The 18342-nt window shown below is 37.5% G+C and overlaps 1 protein-coding gene across 1 annotated transcript; it reads left to right on the top strand.

Annotated features, from left to right (window-relative positions):
- Positions 1–8013: 8013 nt before the first annotated feature.
- pygma (phosphorylase, glycogen, muscle A) lies at positions 8014–18342 on the top strand. The gene is made up of 20 exons (XM_042009330.1): positions 8014–8328; positions 10515–10616; positions 10734–10812; positions 10934–11037; positions 11231–11362; positions 11456–11567; positions 11652–11734; positions 12758–12901; positions 13126–13218; positions 13474–13620; positions 14274–14437; positions 14616–14730; positions 14840–14941; positions 15850–15997; positions 16103–16161; positions 16230–16371; positions 16460–16667; positions 17232–17366; positions 17577–17643; positions 17784–18342. Exons 1-20 carry the CDS (start codon positions 8086–8088, stop codon positions 17928–17930), a joined length of 2526 nt encoding a protein of 841 aa, XP_041865264.1. The 5' UTR covers positions 8014–8085; the 3' UTR covers positions 17931–18342.

Genomic DNA, 18342 nt, shown 5'->3' with positions numbered 1-18342 from the left:
CCTTTAAGCAGATGATGCTATGTGTTCCATGTTATACAGAATTTTTCCTTCTTTTGTCCTGAAGTTCTTTTTTTAAATCCCTTAACCGCAGAAGCAAAGCTCTTTAAGTTCAGAACATGATAGAAGATGCATAGAGATCCCAGGTATGAAAGACAAAGTCACTGTGGACAAAATCAGGTTATTCTTTAGGATGTGCTAAACTTGGGATGCACTGGCCGCTGTGAAAGACTTTCACCCATTTCTGTTTGAGTGAACTCTATCTCATCTTTTTTTTTTTTTTTTTTTTTAAATGGCTCGTCCTACTGTGTGAAAATATTGCTGCTTTTCCATGTTGGGTTTGGATTCTGAGAAGTGTGTACTGCTACCAGATGTCCTGAGTCAACTCTGAAAGCATTTGCATGTTAAAAAGACTTCACCAACATATTATTTTTTGAAAACTCTGATTTTATATTCACTGCCCTAGTCAAGCACCATGCAGCATGCTGGGAAGTCAGTGTACAATATTTGACTTATCAGTGATGGCTGACTCACTCGTATAAATCTCTCAAAGCCTGTTACACTTTACCCTGGTGTGGATTTAAGCCTTACTTTATGAAACAGATAAAATCAAAGAAATCTTGGAACTGAGGGTATTGTATGAATAATAAATGTGCTGAAATGTTATTTTTTAAACAACACAGTCAGACTAAATAAACAGCATTTAAAACTTTACATTTTAAAGTCTTCATTGCTAAAAACCAAGACTATACTATAGCTTTTAAATAATTGAGTACATATAGGAATTAAGTCAACTAGTTTAATTTCAAAATAATAGAAAGGAAAAGCTAAACTAGGCTTTTTTACAAGTGCAGTATTTGGTGGTATATGCATACTGGTATGCAGTTTAACATGCAGTGACAAAAAGAAAATGCACAACCAATACTATGGCAATAGTCTGGAAATTTGACTGGAAACAGAAAGTTAAAAAAAAGGAAAAAAAAAACAGTCTAAAAGCATGTCCAAAACAACACATGCCTGTCACATAGCAGAGAACTCATATGAGCACTGAGGTCCAAACAACATCCACTTCACAAGTCTGATTGCTTCAAACCCTCCTTTTGAACACAGATATTAGAGGTCAAAAGTCCATGGATACTTTTCTGGCATTGCTTGGCATGGAGCTGTTATCAATTTCCGGTGTAGCTATCATTTCATCTTACCTCCAGCTCTTCTTCTCAGTCTTCTGAGTTTAATATCTGCTAGATGACTGAGTTGTCATTTTTAGCTCTGGCAGGGCAGAGTGCAGCTTTGACTATACAAAGGCTTTGTTTTGCAGTTGCATACACAGTTCAGCCAAAACATTAAAACTACTTTATTACAATGCAGTCTTATGCAGTGTTTTGCAGAGAAACCTGGTCCTTGCATCCATATAGTAGTTCAATTTTCACATGTGACCCATTAATAACACTGACAAACACAAATTTTGCAGTCACCATTTTCAGTGACAGCAGTGGCCTCCTGCAGCAGGACATGACGTAGCGGCACACAATTAAACAGCATAGGAATGGGTAAAGAATCGTACAAAAACCTCATAATGTTTACACAGCTTTCAAACTCCTCAGATCTAAAGCATCTTAACACCAAAACAACAGATTGTTTAACTGGTAACTGTTTATTTAGGAGCACCATGTTAGTATTTGTGAATGGTGAATAAGTGAATGGAAAACGCTTTAGAAAGTGCTTTGTTGTATATAGACAATGTTTAAAAGATGCTATATAGGTGCAGACCATTTACTATTTAACAAGCCCAGTCTGTGTGTTTATCATGAGATCCAAATGATCTAATGGATGCTGTAACTATCCCAGTTGGACACTGGTGATATTAGGTGCCTTATTTTATTGTTGTGGATGATCAGTGTCTGCTTTGTATTTTTAGTTTGAATAAACTGACATGGTTGTAGTACATCATCATATCATGCCTTTTACAGTAGGAAACATAATGTGTTTCTATGTGAAGCTGTCAAATAGAACAAATTAGGCAATATAGCGATAATATGAACCCAATAGAAACATTTTTTTTTATTTTAAAACACCATGTCATTTTTATTTTTAATCCCCCAGCTGATTTATCTTTTTGCTGATATGTTTGAGACCATTAAAATCTTTATCGAACAACCCTGGTATACCCCAGAACATCTTACCAAACAGCTGTTTGTGTGTTTTAGTGACCTGTCAAGGGCAATTATTGATTTTTGTTCTGGTGTGAGTCAGAGTGAAACTCTGCAGCCTCAATGAGGAAATGGAGGTGCTCATCTGCTGTGCAGAGAGCTACTATTGCAATAAAATATTGAAAGACCCATATTAAGAGAAAGCCCTCAGGACTTAAGTAAAGCATGCATGATATTGAGCGTGCTATTTGGGATTCCGCTGCAGTACAAGTACGTAGAACACTTAAATACCAGCTGACAACATATCTGTGGCTTCTGTAGTCAACTTAGAAAATAAACCAGATTACTTAGTCTCATGAGAAATGAGGTGCAAGTGAACAATGTCACAAAGTAAATCTTAAAGTAGCTGCCTATTTCCTATGTTTAAGTATTAATAATGTATTACAGGTCCATCATTCCTGTTATACTTTAAAACTACTTTAAAAATAACTAAATATGCTGGAATTACAAATAAAAATACAAATGCTGTGCCTTATATTTAAATATGGAAATAGGGATTTGTTAAAAATCACTGCACACCTACACGAGAGTTTGATAAAATGTTTTGATTAGACTCCTATAATTTCAGGTGTGGACACAAATGTAAATTTTCTGCTAACAAAATGTTTCATTTGTTGCATGTGCAACCCCCTTCAAAGTTCATCTGGTTTGACCTATTATAACTGTCAGTTACATATGAGGCAGGTTAACAGTGTTAGGGTGTGTAGCCTAGTTAAGGAAAAAGTGTTGTACAGCATATTTACAGACCCAATCTGCTAAAGAAAATAAGTGAGAACAATAACAAACCAGCAACTCTCATATTCTGTCAGATGATGAAACACATATTTTCTGTTATTAGTAGGCACGGTCCTTCACCCTCCAAGTTTTGACAACATTTTTTACTATGTTGCAGCAGAGAGCTTTAATTGTAATCCAATTTAATTAGAAACAAAAGAGAAAAATAAAATCTTATATTCTTCACATGCAACTGCACCTCTAAACATTTTTTTTTGCTTCTTTAGCACTCTTCAACAACATAACACATTTGTATAAGCATGCAAGGTTAGTCACAGCTTCTGCATTAACAGGTACCACAGGTAAGTGAAAAAGGTGGTACACAAGCAGTGTGAACACATCCAAACACAGCTCTAATGAAGAGCTCTAATCAGGTAAAGACAGTGGGTGTGAATTAAGAGTTGTTTTTTTTTTTAAAAAAACCTTCCCTATATCAGTTGCTATCATATCCAAACATTTCCCAGTAAGTTTTTGAAATAATAAGTGCACAATCATTTGTTATAAGAGAAAAAGAAAATACATTGTTTCCTGATTTCCCCTGAAATCAGTTAATACATAAGCTGGTGTCAGCTAGTAAGTATACAAATTAACTGAAACTGTTTGCTTCTCTGACAGAGAAACTGCCATTACTTCCTGGTCCTCCTCACTCTACTTGCTGCAGATCAAACCTGGTGGCTGGGATATTACCAGATTTGCCACCAGGTGACAGTATTCCTTTTACTCCGCATTGGCCTCAGATTGACAGCTTCACAGACAGACTTGATAAAGAAAGTGAGTAAAACATGTTGCAACGTTAATGCAACATGTACTCATGAATAAAATCTCCTGTGGTTTATTGCCAGCAAAAAAAATCAAATGAATGGTATGCAACAAACAACATAATTTTAACTTTACACAACAGAAACACAAACTCTGAATAAAATTGCATGCTCTCCAGATACTCCGGCTTCCATGCACAGTCCAAAATAATGCATGTTAGGTTAATCGGTCACTCTATTCAGTCAATGTTTGTTTATAAAGAACTTTTCATACAAAAAAAACAAAAAAACAAAACAAAACAGAAAAACAAGATGAACAAACAACAAAACGAAAAGAAACATTTTTACCCATCAAATCCCTCAGATCACACATATACACAACATACAACACATGCATACACGTGATCACACACGACACACATGTACATGAAGTTATGTCTCTAATAAGCGCTGTCCTAACCCTCACTAACCGTATCGGGGAAGCTAGACACTGGGAAAAAAAAAAAGATGCAAAGGTGAAAAAAAATAAATAAATGAAAAAAAAAATAAAAACACCTAAATTCTCATTGAGAGTGAGTGTAAGTGTGAACAGTTTGTCTCTCTGTGTCTGACGACCTGTCCAGGGTGTACTTTGTGTCTCACCTGCTAATTGCTGGGATGGGAAACTCCCTGAACTTCAGCCCTGAACTGGAATAAGTGAAAGAGAAATTTAATTATTGAAAAACAACAATGATAATAAAAGTAGTAATCATCATCATTAAAACACTGAGGTCTAATAATAATTGTCTAATTGTCTTTATATCCAAAAGTCACTGTGTGACTGGTGAAATATAAACTAAAGATACAGCCCTTCCCTGAGGCAAGGAGAGCAGAATAGCCCTGCAAATAATTGGCTGTATTGATGGCAACGTGTCACTTGGCTGCTTAGCTGCTGTTTAGGTCGTTTGATCATCAGCAGTGTGTAGTTGTTTAAGAGACTGTAATTGTGCTGCAACGTGCTAAGCCACCCATTAGTTACATACAGGCTATGCTTGTCAGTGTAGTAAATGTCAGTCATATAAATGGAAAACAAAAGCTTATATATATATATATATATATATATATATATATATATATATATATATATATATATATATATATATATATATATATATATATATATAATTTTATTTTATTTTATTTTATTTTTTTTGACTATGTACTTGTTGTCTTACTATGAAAATGTAAATTGTTATAATATGTATCCTGCATTTACTTTGTGCTTTGGCTACTACCTTGGCCAGGTCACTCTTGAAAAAGAGATTTTGAATGTCAATGGGTCCTCCTGGTTAAATAAAGGTTTAATAATAATAATAATAATAATAATAATAATAATAATTACACACACACACACACACACACACACACACATATATATATATATATATATATATATATATATTTGTTTTGATTTGTTTCATTTTTATTTGTAAAAATCTTTTTATCCACGTGTATCATTGATCACACAGGCAAAAGCAAGAAATAATGCAAAAAAAAAAAAACAAAAAACAAAAAAAGGACATATGAATCAACCGACAACTTGAATGCTTATGAAAGGCTGCAGAGAAACATGGTGTTTAGGACATGGAGGTGCGAGACAAATATTGCACCTGCAAATGTAACACATCATTTCATGTGGCAGCTTTCTGACATGTTTACAACTTTGTAAAATACATGTTCTGTTGTGAAGCCAGTTTAATCTTTTAAAGAGTAAAATAAAGAAGCAAAATTCCCAAGTAGATCGTGACAGTTGTTCTTGTATTTGCAAAACATAAGCATGTACACAAAACTAAAAAAACTAAAAACAAAACTACAACAAAAAACTACGTATATATATATATATATATATATATACTTCCATTTATCAGAGATACACATTAAAGCTTCTCTCCTTACAAAATTACAAAAAACAATAACAGCAAAAATATGTGGATCATATCACTGGACCTTCATTAGAACGATCTGGATTTTACTTCATGGTGTGATTGTTGTTTTTCTTTATCCTTTTTCTGTAAAAATGGCATGGATATCTTAGTTCAGTCATATTGTGAAGCCATTGCTTAACTTGTTAAGACATTAAAACAATATGGTTTGGTTCAAGAAAAGATCAAGAGCATTACATACATTGTTTCATACATTTTCACAGTGTAACATGGTGGAAACAATCTTGAGCATCCTTTGCACAGAAATGTTGAAAGTATTCATTTCTGTGGTTTATAGAAATGTAAAAATGTAATGTTTAAATCTGGTGACAGACACGGTCTGTTAGATAACACTACACTCCATAAAGCATAATGGGTACTTTAATTTTTGTAATCAATTTTAAATGTCAGTGCATCTTCCTGAATATATTATGGAGAATCATAATCAACAGCTAAACAGGCATCAGGACAAGCAGAGAGGTTTAAAAAAATGGTCACATTGCATAAAGCAATGGCTACTTTGTGGTCAGAATTTAATTTCTTTCTTACTAATCTGCCTTTTAAAAAAGGATTACTTTCAGTGACAGTTGGGGCAGGGCATTCATTCAGCTTGGTTGTGAAGTGCTCGAAGTACCATTAGACGGAACAGCCAGTAGACATGTAAGAACATAATTTGCTCATCATACTGGACAAATCAGGGGCACGCCAACTTCAATCTGCATCATTTGGTGTGTGGTGGTTCCTCCCTTCTGCTGGTCATTTGACATCTAGGAACACTAAATGAATGTTACATGTATATAAACACACACAAGCACACACACACACACACACACACACACACACACACACACACACACACACACACACACACACACACACACACACAAACACACATATCTATCTATCTATCTATCTATCTATCTATCTATCTATCTATCGATAGATAGATAGATAGATAGATATAATTTATAAACAGCAGAGGAAAGTCACTGTTCAGTGTAGCCATCCTGAATGATGGCAGGAATAAGAAACATGAAGAATTGGAAACATACAGAGGGCTCATGGAAGACCTGGAGAAAGCCTGGAGGGTGAAGGCAACCGTAGCATCGGACGTCATCGGAGCACTGGGGGCCAACAGATACCTGGAGAAACATCAAACATCTCAGTCCAGAGGAATCCTCGGAACAGCTAAGATACTGTGGAGGACCCTCTGGACTCTGGTAGAGGACCCAAGCTCAAGATGAACAGCCACCCAGCATACCCATGGAAGATTGGTGGGCGAGGGGTGCGGTGTGAAATGGTGCGGATCGTACTTTTATATTGTGCAGGTAATAAGAATGCTTCAGAAAATGGAAACAAGGCAGTGAAGCGCTGCCAAACGCCGCCACTACTTTCAAGTTCATTTCTATTACCTGTTGTTTTGCTGTTGTCATGCTTGACAGCTGCTTTTTTATTTTTTATTTGTTTTTATTTTGTTCAATCAAGTAACAGAGTGAGGAGAGACAAGATAATTTTACTTTCAATACTTTTCCTGTCAACATTCTTTTAAAGTGCCACACAATCCACAGTGTCTTGACACTGAAGTTAAAGTCTTCCAAGCAGCTTTTAAGTCATTTCGGTCAAAAGGTAAAACTCTCTTTTAACATGAAAAATATAATCATGTAGCACTTTGCCCCAGTGAGAACAGCTTAGTAAACGCTGCTCTCACCCTTATGCTGTGGTCCAACTGATAGTAATATACTAGTGTTGTCTGCTGGCTCTTGCTGACATTAACAAGATATGCCTTTCAAATATCATGGCCTTTGGGACTGGGTCAGAGTAACTATTTATAGAAGGTCAAGACTTTATGATAATGTGGTTCGCCAGAGAGATAACTCAAAATAGAGTGGGTCTTAGTTACTTCACTGCAGCTGATTTTGTGTCTATCATTGCTCTATTGGGCTCTTAAACAGATATAATACACACACACACACACACACATACACACACTGGTTTACTGGTTAATAACGACTTACAGTAGGATTAAAATGTTAAACTGTTCGCAGTACTGTTGTGAGCAGACCCAGGTAAAAGTGAGACCTCAGCCAGTGTTTGCTAAGTTAACTGCAAAATCAGAACACTACTATTAGTTATGTTATATGATATTGCGTTTCTTTGCTGGAAACACGTAATAGATCCCAAAAATGACATCCTCATGCTTTAGCATATGCCCCACCTTTTACCCAATACATACAACCTGCTCCACCCTCTGTTTAATATTCATAATTGTGTCTTTAAAATGCTGATCCCAAGCCTGCTGTGTGGGCGTCTCTCTAGTGGTGTATCTGGGCCTTACTGTTCATTTTCTCCCAGACTCAGTGCTGAGCTGCTGCAACTTGTGCCACCATGTCGAAGCCTTTGTCAGACCATGATAGGAAGAAACAGATTTCAGTGCGAGGCCTTGCTGGGGCCGAGAATGTTGCGGACCTGAAGCAGAACTTCAACAGACATCTTCACTTTACACTGGTCAAGGACAGAAATGTGGCAACCAGAAGGGATTACTACTTTGCTCTTGCCCACACAGTGCGAGATCATCTAGTTGGCAGGTGGATCAGAACCCAGCAGCACTACTATGAAAAAGATCCCAAAGTAAGTTCTAGTCTGCACCAAAATTTATATGAACATATTGCATATTTATTAATTGGTATAACTGTTATAATCCTGCTGGTGAATAGTGTCACAGCTTGAGTCTGAATAAAAATTAAAGGGGTTCTAGTATTAATGTATGGGAAATAGGGATATTTGATTTAAGAACTGCTTTGCTCTTAAACAGTTTAATGGAATAACTTCATTATTAAAGAACATATTTAAGCACTCAGTGGCATGAAGTTCCCACATATATTTAATAAAATTTCACACATTAATTCAAGGCTTAAACAGATTACGTTAGCCAATAATTTCCCAAATAAGTGTAAGTAGTCATCATTAGACCTTTGCATCTTTTTAATGAGCCATTTTATGACTTTGTTTACATAGAGTTAAAATAAACTCACCCTGACCAGCTAAGGGTGAAGAGCTGTATACATTAATGCTGCATACCAATACATTATTAAACAAGATGCCAGAGACATATTTTTTTCTATACTCTTTGACCATTTTCATATAATATTTTGATTTTGTGCTAAGCTAAAAATGACAATTGTGGCATCAATGTGTGGGTGCTTAAACTTAAGTTGATTATGTAAATGCTTCCTCCAACACTGACATCCATAGTCAACCAGACTTTTAATGCACTGATGCAGAGATAATGCCAAGTCATGACATTTAAACTTGACTGAGGGGTCTTAGCACTCTGCTGGTATGCTGTGCTACTTGCAGTGTGTTGAAACATTAAACGTCTATGAGACCTTTTGCTGCACTCCTGTCTGGCCGTAGAGCACGTAGCTCTCACTCAAGAACACATAAGCACATGCTTCTGAGGGCATCTAAGCTCATTTTAAAGCATATATATTGAAGCTCCACCTCTGAAACTACATTGTTATTAACCAACAGCTACAGTGAAAGCTTAGATAAAAACAAATAAGAAGCTGGCTCTGATATAAAGAAGTAAAGCTGCAAACTGAACCACATTATTACTTGAAAATGTCACACGAAATTGTGTGTAATTAGAGTTTAGGGTTCAGAAGCAGAATAAAACTCCAATTCTTTTCACTGTGGGAAAAAAATGTTCTTTGCAGGATCATTAATAACCCTGCTAAAGAAAGCAGGAGATAATTATTCTTTTTCTAACAGAGGGGGAAACTCACTTCTCCATTCAGCTCACTGTGAGAATGGTTTGGTTTTGTAACATAAGTGCCAAAGCATTAATTTCAAGAGTAAGACTTTTACAACACTGTAATTGCATGAAAATGTTTCATAAAAGGGTGATGGAGTGCAACCACTAACTCAGAGACAATCTGACACCTTGCACTGGTGTTCTGTACTAAAAGGTCAAAGGTGAAAAGCATACTGGTCTAACAGGAAAGAAGGGAAGAGAGAGGACATCCAAGCTAAAACCACAGTATTTTCCAAGGATAACATATTACAAAGCTGCTCAAAAAGATTTTTTTTCACTCACAACTGTAAGAGTTCTTCGAAATAAGGGCAATTCAGTTTAAACAAGGACCAGAGTCAGATGCAATTTGGAACTTAAGACTAATATGTTATTCAAGAAGTCCTGTTTGCAGCTCAATATTGAGGGTATGTCAGTTGTATTAATTTTTAGTTTACACATTTATCTGAACTATTTGTCTCTTCCTGAACTTGAACTCGAACTCAACAATGAAAGGGTATCTGGCCGTAGTTGACCTTTACAGCGACCTCTACAGGAGCTATTTTTTGCCCAGCCTAAAATGTTGGTGTTACGCAACACCCAAAGCAGACTGTCCCCAGTACACTCCCTCTCCTTTGCCTTGCCTCTCCTGCCCGTGCCCGTCCTTCCGTGTCAGAGGAGGAACAAAAAAAAAAAGAAAACATCTAAATGGCAAAGGCTAAACACTAGCTCAGGTGGCACATTTATATACTCTCCCAACCATGAAGCTATCATGAAACCTTAAGATTTCTTTGACAGACTGGGGTGGGTGTTATTGTGACATTTGGCATATGATTTCACAGGTTTATGGTTTCAATGCCAAATCTGTACCCATCATCAAACTGTGAAGACCTTTCTGCCACCCTGACAATCCAATGTAACTAAAATATAATCACTAGCCGTCTTAAGTTCAACAGTTTCAGCCTGCACACTTGTTAAGTTTGACAAAGATAATAAAATATTTCATTATCGTCTTAAATTGTAGCGTGTGTACTATATCTCCCTGGAGTTTTACATGGGTCGCACCCTCCAGAACACCATGGTGAACCTTGCACTGGAGAATGCCTGTGATGAGGCCACGTATCAGGTGAGACTAAAACAGTTCAATCCTATTAAACATGTAAAATATTGTAAAAACAGGGTCTTTTCAGAGAAAAGAAAAATTAATAAAAACCTGTGATTATGATTATGTTTTGCTCTGTAGTTGGGTCTTGACATGGAGGAACTGGAGGACATGGAGGAAGATGCTGGTCTGGGGAATGGTGGCTTGGGGCGACTTGCTGGTGAGGAACTTTTTACTCCTCATGTTTAATAAGTCATTGTCACAATTACTGGCTCACTCAACTGATGAATTATTTTATATAACAGCTATAATAAGAAACTGTTTCTCTTCTCTGCTTACAGCCTGTTTCCTGGACTCCATGGCCTCTTTGGGCCTGGCTGCCTATGGTTATGGCATCCGCTATGAATTTGGCATCTTCAATCAGAAAATCGTCAATGGCTGGCAGGTATGAGAAAACTAATTTCTATTGTTTCAGTGTGGGGTTGTAGCTCTTAGCGATTTTTCCACTTTACATTACCTGCAGGAGTTTTCTCAGTCATTATAATGACCTAATAGTCATTTTCTGTCTGGCTGAGCTCAGTTACCACTTGCATGATGAATGTTTGGTTCCTTCAATAAAAATTTATGCTGTTATCCAGGTTGAGGAGGCTGATGATTGGCTGCGCTATGGCAACCCCTGGGAGAAGGCACGTCCCGAGTACATGCGTCCAGTTCACTTCTATGGCAGGACCGAGCATCACCCTGATGGTGTCAAATGGGTGGACACTCAGGTGAGAATATAATTTGAAGTAAATGATAATGAAGCTAGCGTGCTGTTGTTGTATATACATATTAAATGTCTTTCCATGTGGTGATATTGACAGGTAGTGTTGGCCCTACCGTATGACACACCTGTACCTGGTTATAGAAATAACATTGTCAACACCATGAGGCTGTGGTCTGCCAAGGCACCCTGCGAGTTCAACCTTAAAGACTGTATGTGTGTGATAGTGATCATGCTTTTTTAAATCAGCTGTTAAATGAGAATTAGCTGGATCTAATGGATTTTTTTCTTTATAGTCAATGTTGGCGGCTACATTCAGGCTGTGTTGGACAGGAACTTGGCTGAGAACATCTCCCGTGTGCTATACCCCAATGATAATGTAAGAAAACACAACTACATCACTTTCTAATCCACCACAACTGTACTTAATGACTGACAAACCACCCTGTAACTTTTATAGTATGAAACAGATGAATGTCTGTGTCATACTTTGGATAGGTAGCTGCAGATACTGTGACTCCACTCTGATTAGATAGGATTTATCTGCAGAGAGATGGACTTCTATAACATAGACCCCAACTTATGTTCTTTGTGTTCAGCCACAGCCATCATATGCTATCGCATATTCTTTACCCAAGCTTTCTTTAAATCTGACTTAAGACCTGACCACTGTGTCCTGACTTCCCAAAGGCTCATAGAGGATTTAGGAGATAGCCATCTTCTTGAGCTATAACACATTGTAGGTCTGGTAATTTATGTCTGTGCATGTGAGAACAGAAACTCTAATGGACCATATGATTTAGTCAGTGCAGCTCTATAATGTTGTGTGTACATATAGTAAAGATAATCTTAACTGTTTCGAGGCTAACTTAACAATTAACTTTTATTCATTCAAAATATGGCCAGTGGACTATTAAAATAATTACCTTGATCCTTTTTTGGACTACCTCTATGATAAGTATATCATAATTACACACACAATGATGTAAATCATTACAAAAACTGTATCTTAGAACAGTAATTACCATTACTTGATAAATGTGGAATTAAGCAGTGCACAAAAAGAGGAAAAAAATATGTAATAGCTTGAATTTTTAAGGATTATGTGATTCAAACCCTATTTCAATGAACAACTTCCACAAGGTCATCTTATTCTATAAAGGAACTGCACAGCTATTTAGATAAAACTATATTATAGATGGGTGTTCGCATAATAGATATTCTACAAATATTAGAAATACAGCAAAGCTACAGAAGCTGTTCAATATCTTTCTTTTCACATAAGGCTTCAGTAATTTAAATATATACCCTAAAGATCACTTATACAGCAAGGCTGTGTTTTATGAACAGATAAAACTTTTCAAGTTTGCCTGCAGAACACATAATGTTTCTTTATGCTTAGTTCTTTGAAGGGAAAGAACTCCGTCTGAAGCAGGAATACTTTGTGGTGTCTGCCACCCTGCAAGACATCATTCGTCGTTTCAAGGTCTCTAAGTTTGGCTCCAGGGAGATTGCTCGCACAGACTTCAGCAAACTGCCTGAGAAGGTGAACTGAAAAACCCGACAAAATCATTTCTGTCAAAAGTTAAAATATTTGCTTCCATGATGATCTCTCAGATTCTTCATTAAACTGTTTTTGTCAGTGAGTTGAACAGGTTGTCGGTGGGATTTATTGGGGCTTTGGTGAAGAGTTTGAATAACCTATCTAGATAGCTCTTGGCTCATCGTAATTCTCTGTACAGGCTTTTTATTAATTTTCTGCTCATCCAGGTTGCAATCCAGCTCAATGACACTCACCCAGCCATGGCTATTCCTGAGCTGATGAGGGTACTTCTTGATGAAGAGAAGCTCCCATGGGAAAAGGTAGGAAGAGCAATTACATATCAAATTTTTATTGTTTTTTTTTTTTTTTTATCAGATTTTTTTTATTTTTATCTTTAAAAGCTTTATTTTCAAGAAACTTTTAAACTAGGCTTTCCTGTTTTTTTTGTTTGTTTTTTTAATGCTCAGCTTTGTTTAGATTATGTTATCACACTGCAAATGACAGTGATAGACATAAGTCCATCATAACAAAACAACTCCTGCTTTCTTAACATATTTTTTCTTGCTGATGTTTAGGCCTGGGATATCTGTGTACACACCTGCGCCTACACCAATCACACCGTCCTTCCTGAAGCTCTGGAGCGCTGGCCAGTCGACCTGTTTGCTCATCTGCTACCACGTCACCTGGAAATAGTCTATGAGATCAATCGTCGCCACCTGGAGGTTAATGCTGCACATTGCAACAAGTTATTGTCTATATGTGTTGCATACAATGGGTTATTAAGACCCTCCTAATTATATACAGCCAAACACATTCACACAATGTTCTCTCACATGAAATAATAATTTTATTATGTCATATTATCATCTCTTTTTCTGCTTGGTAAGAAAAATATTATACAAGCTGAGGAAGGTGAAGATAAGATGAAAATACAATACGATAAAACAAAAATATAAAGTAGTTTTTAGACTGGCATGGTGGAAAGAGACAACAGAAAAACATGTTAAAATGCAAGAAGTGACTTTTAAGATTGGCATATAAGTAAAGTCAGACAACAAAATACTGCCTCTTCGATTTTATTTTCAACATCTGTCAGGGATAAACTCCCACGCTCATGCTGAAAGGAGAGAGAAATCTTTCTGACATGAAATGGTGGGCAGATCTGTACGATAAATACACTTTCATCTCAAGACTTTCATCTGCTTACCAACTGAAGGAAAACCTGCTGCTGTTGGCAGCCTGATAGTATTTTAGAATAGTCATGCTGACCTTCTATGTTCTGTATGTACAAAGACTGACTCTGATACAACAAGCAGAATAATTCAGTCGAACATAAAAATGAATTTTTAATTGTGTATTCTGTTTAATTTTGCAGAGAGTTGCTGCCAAATATCCAGGAGATGTTGATCGTCTTCGCCGCATGTCCATCATTGAGGAAGGCGGACAGAAGAGGATCAACATGGCCCATTTATGTATTGTGGGTTCCCATGCTGTCAACGGCGTGGCCCAGATACACTCTGATATCCTCAAAGCCACTGTGTAAGTCCCCTAAAGAGACAACAGTTTTCCTGTAATTCTCTGCAGTAGTTAATCATGATGAAAACTAAAAAACAGAACACAGATTAATGTAGCAGTACTGACATAATTTCCCAGTCTCTTCATAGGCAACGCATGATCTATGTGTTTTTGTACATGTGATGATTCCCTCTGCCTGCAGTTTCAAGGACTTCTATGAAATGGAGCCACATAAGTTCCAAAACAAGACCAACGGCATCACTCCTCGCCGCTGGTTGGTTATGTGCAACCCCGGGCTGGCTGAGGTCATCGCTGAGGTCAGCTGTGCTCCATTTCACAAACAACTCGCAAATAATATTTAGGTCACACTGTAGGCTGAACAGTGTTAGAACTTGTTTTCATTTAGTGTGTTGTTCTGCTTATTAGAAAATTGGTGAAGACTTCATTCGCAATCTTGACCAACTTCAGGCTCTCCGCCAATTTGTGAATGATGAGGCCTTCATTCGGGATATTGCCAAAGTGAAACAGGTGAATAATTTGTTATCCAGTCTGAAGCTGATGTCAGATCAGTGTTTATACTAGTATTCCTGAGAATATAACTAGATATATGCAATTACAGTGTATATGCACAAAGCCATGTAGAGAAGAGGCATGTATGATGCATTTAATAATCTGTTTATAGACTGCATGCAATGGTTTTGCCACTACATACCTCATGCAGAAACACTTTTTAAAGAATTACTTTGCAGAGGTGCTTGTTCAGTGATCAGTCTCAAATCTTCCTGTATAATGTTGAAAAGCCTCTGCACCGGCAGTCTGCAGATTGTCAGGTCTACTACTCCACATTGGGAAATATGTAATTTTTTAAATAATTGTTGCCTTTAGGGCTTCCGAAGATCATTGCTGTACATGACAGCCCCCAGTAAGAGATGAGCATCATCTGGGTATCAGTCTTGCATGAGTATGTGGGTCAAGGTCTCAAGCACCATGCTTCTCTGACATCTGACCTATAGAACATCCGAGCCTCGGACCACCTGAGCAGCACCACACAATTCAAACGCACACATATCAGTTCACAAGCACAGAGCAAATTCCTTTGACTGCTTCTCCTCTAAGTCACAATTGTGATTCACTGTTATTGCCTCTGTCTCTCTCTGTAATTAAAAAGCAATTATGATGGATACATCTATGGCCCAAAGTCATCATAAAGCCTGACAGCCAGCAATCAGTGTAGAAAGGTGCAGTGACATTTCATGAAAGTTCTGGAACGAATTTCCCCTGTAATTTTGCATATATTGTTTCTCCGCATCATCATTGCTTTACTAAAAATATAAACGTGCCTCTTTCGGCAAGGCGTGCAGATAACCACATAAACTGAAGCACTGTGGAACTGATGTCTCTCTCTCACACATGAAATGAATGCTTTGATCATGTAGGAAAACAAACTGAAGTTCGCTGTGCACTTGGAGGAGCACTACAAGGTGAAGATCAACCCCAACTCCATGTTTGACATCCAAGTAAAGAGAATCCATGAATACAAGAGACAGCTTCTCAACTGTTTGCACATCATCACCTATTACAACCGTAAGTACACATTTTAAAAACTATTCAATTCCTATTCTGTTCATGCAGGTTGTATGAGATTTTTCTGCAGATGTCAGGTTTCTAATCTCCTTATCTTTTCATCAGGCATTAAGAAGGAGCCCAACAAACACTGGACTCCAAGAACTGTCATGATTGGAGGAAAGGTTTGTATATCAATAAGACAGGCAGCGATGTGTTTAATTTCATGTGTCTAACACGACCTTCCTTGCAGGCTGCTCCAGGGTACCACACTGCCAAGATGATTATCCGTTTGATCACAGCTATTGGTGAGGTGGTCAACAATGACCCTGTGGTTGGAGACCGTCTGAAGGTCATCTTTTTGGAGAACTACAGAGTCACGCTGGCAGAGAAAGGTAGTTTCCAAATCATTGCATAGTATTTAAAGTACACACACATAATGCGAGTTAAGGTTATGAACCCGTTTCTTCTGTCATCTTGCAGCCATCCCAGCAGCAGACCTGTCAGAGCAGATTTCAACAGCTGGCACTGAGGCCTCTGGCACTGGCAACATGAAGTTTATGTTGAATGGCGCTCTGACCATTGGTACCATGGATGGAGCCAATGTTGAGATGGCTGAGGAGGCAGGCGAAGGGAACCTCTTCATCTTTGGCATGAGGGTTGACGATGTTGATGCACTTGACAAGAAAGGGTAAAAGATGAACCCCAGCTTGCTTCTTTCACTTTGATTCAAATTATTATGGAGCTCTAAGTCCCAAAATATTATTTTATAAGCTTAAAAGTTCTGACCCCAACATAATCCTGTAGGGGGGGGATTCAAACCAGCAGAATCAGGAAAGAAAGGTTTATCCTGGTATTTTTACTGCTGCCATTACAGTTTGTTCTATCTTTGCATAAAAACCACTGTTGTGAGATCCATTTGGGGGAGTACCTTCAAGATAAGCCAGCTGTCAAGACTTTTTAAAATCAATGCAGGGAGCTCCATGTGCTCTGACAATCCAGCTGCTCTGCAGTCTTGCACAGGTTTTGGTAATGATCTCTTTCTTGGTCTTTGCCCGTTGGTGCTCCCAGACTCAGATGTTTTATCCACACATGCTGAGATTTTCCACTCTAAAAGGTGTGAGCCTGTGGAAAATTTGCAATTTCTGTTTTTGCACTGATTTCTCCTCCCGAGTGATTGGGCCAGTTACAACAGCAAAATGCTTGTGCCTCATTTTTCTGGATTTGTTTTTCATTTATTTCCGATCCTGTTTAGATACCACGCTGAAGATTACTACAACCGGCTGCCTGAGCTGAAGCAGGCTATCGACCAGATTGCTGGAGGCTTCTTTAGCCCAAAGCAGCCTGACCTGTTTAAAGAAATCGTCAACATGCTGATGCATCATGACAGGTACAGACACATCTATAATAGCAGCCTGAGGCACAAACATTCACACACGCATACAAATAAAAATGTATATAAACCTGCATGCTAGAGCAAAAGAAAAAATAAGCTCATACTTTCAACTTTAAAAGGACATCGGACAATATATCTGAAATTTAAATCCTTATTCATTCAGTTTATTGTTTTTTTCTTTTTCTTTTGTTTTTTTTAACACAGGTTTAAGGTTTTTGCTGACTATGAAGAATACATTAAATGCCAGGAGAAAGTCAATGCTCTCTACAAGGTATACATTAAAAGGAAATATATAGCGAATGCCTTTTGTAGAATAATGTTCATTATTAGCACTAATTCATGAGGGAAATGGTGATACTAACAATGATCAATCTTATTTTTCACAAATTAATCATTTTGTCCTCACTTCAGAACCCTAAGGAATGGACCAAGAAGGTGATTTACAACATTGCTGGATGTGGCAAGTTCTCCAGTGATCGTACCATTGCTCAGTACGCTCGTGAGATCTGGGGCATGGAGCCCACGCTTGAGAAACTGCCTGCCCCCGATGACATATAATAAAACTGTCCACATGACAGTCAACACAGCCAACTTTTCCCACAGGTTTAAATGCCTTCAGACTCTACATGGTAGACTCTGTAATGTCTCGCAAGAAGCCCCCACAAACTTGCATCCACAGCAGTTACCACGGTATCATATGCAAACACTTGGAAAGTTTACATTTTACATATCTGCATATTTATGAACCAGAGTTACAGGCTTGTGTTGTAACAATGTTGCAGTCATTGCCAGGGACGTAAGAACTCTTACTTTGCTGTTTTAAAGTGGATAAAAAAACCTTTGTGGTGGGCCTTGTAAATTTATTGGTAGTAATTTTTTTTTTATTCAAAACTATAAAGTCTTGTATTTCTAGTCAGACCCATTCTCAATAAAATTAGTCTTAAATATAAACAAATGACTTGATTATTTT

The sequence above is a fragment of the Melanotaenia boesemani genome, chromosome 15 (assembly GCF_017639745.1).
Source record: "Melanotaenia boesemani isolate fMelBoe1 chromosome 15, fMelBoe1.pri, whole genome shotgun sequence".
NCBI lineage: Eukaryota > Metazoa > Chordata > Actinopteri > Atheriniformes > Melanotaeniidae > Melanotaenia > Melanotaenia boesemani.
This window is presented reverse-complemented; position numbering and strand designations above follow the sequence as displayed.

Bases quoted from the DNA above. Each gene is read 5' to 3' on its own strand.
- pygma (XM_042009330.1), top strand. From the start codon at position 8,086: ATGTCGAAGCCTTTGTCAGACCATGATAGGAAGAAACAGATTTCAGTG. The intron at 10,813-10,933 runs GTGAGGAACTTT...CTCTGCTTACAG, and splicing joins TGGCTTGGGGCGACTTGCTG to CCTGTTTCCTGGACTCCATG. The intron at 15,998-16,102 runs GTAAGTACACAT...TCTTTTCATCAG, and splicing joins CATCATCACCTATTACAACC to GCATTAAGAAGGAGCCCAAC.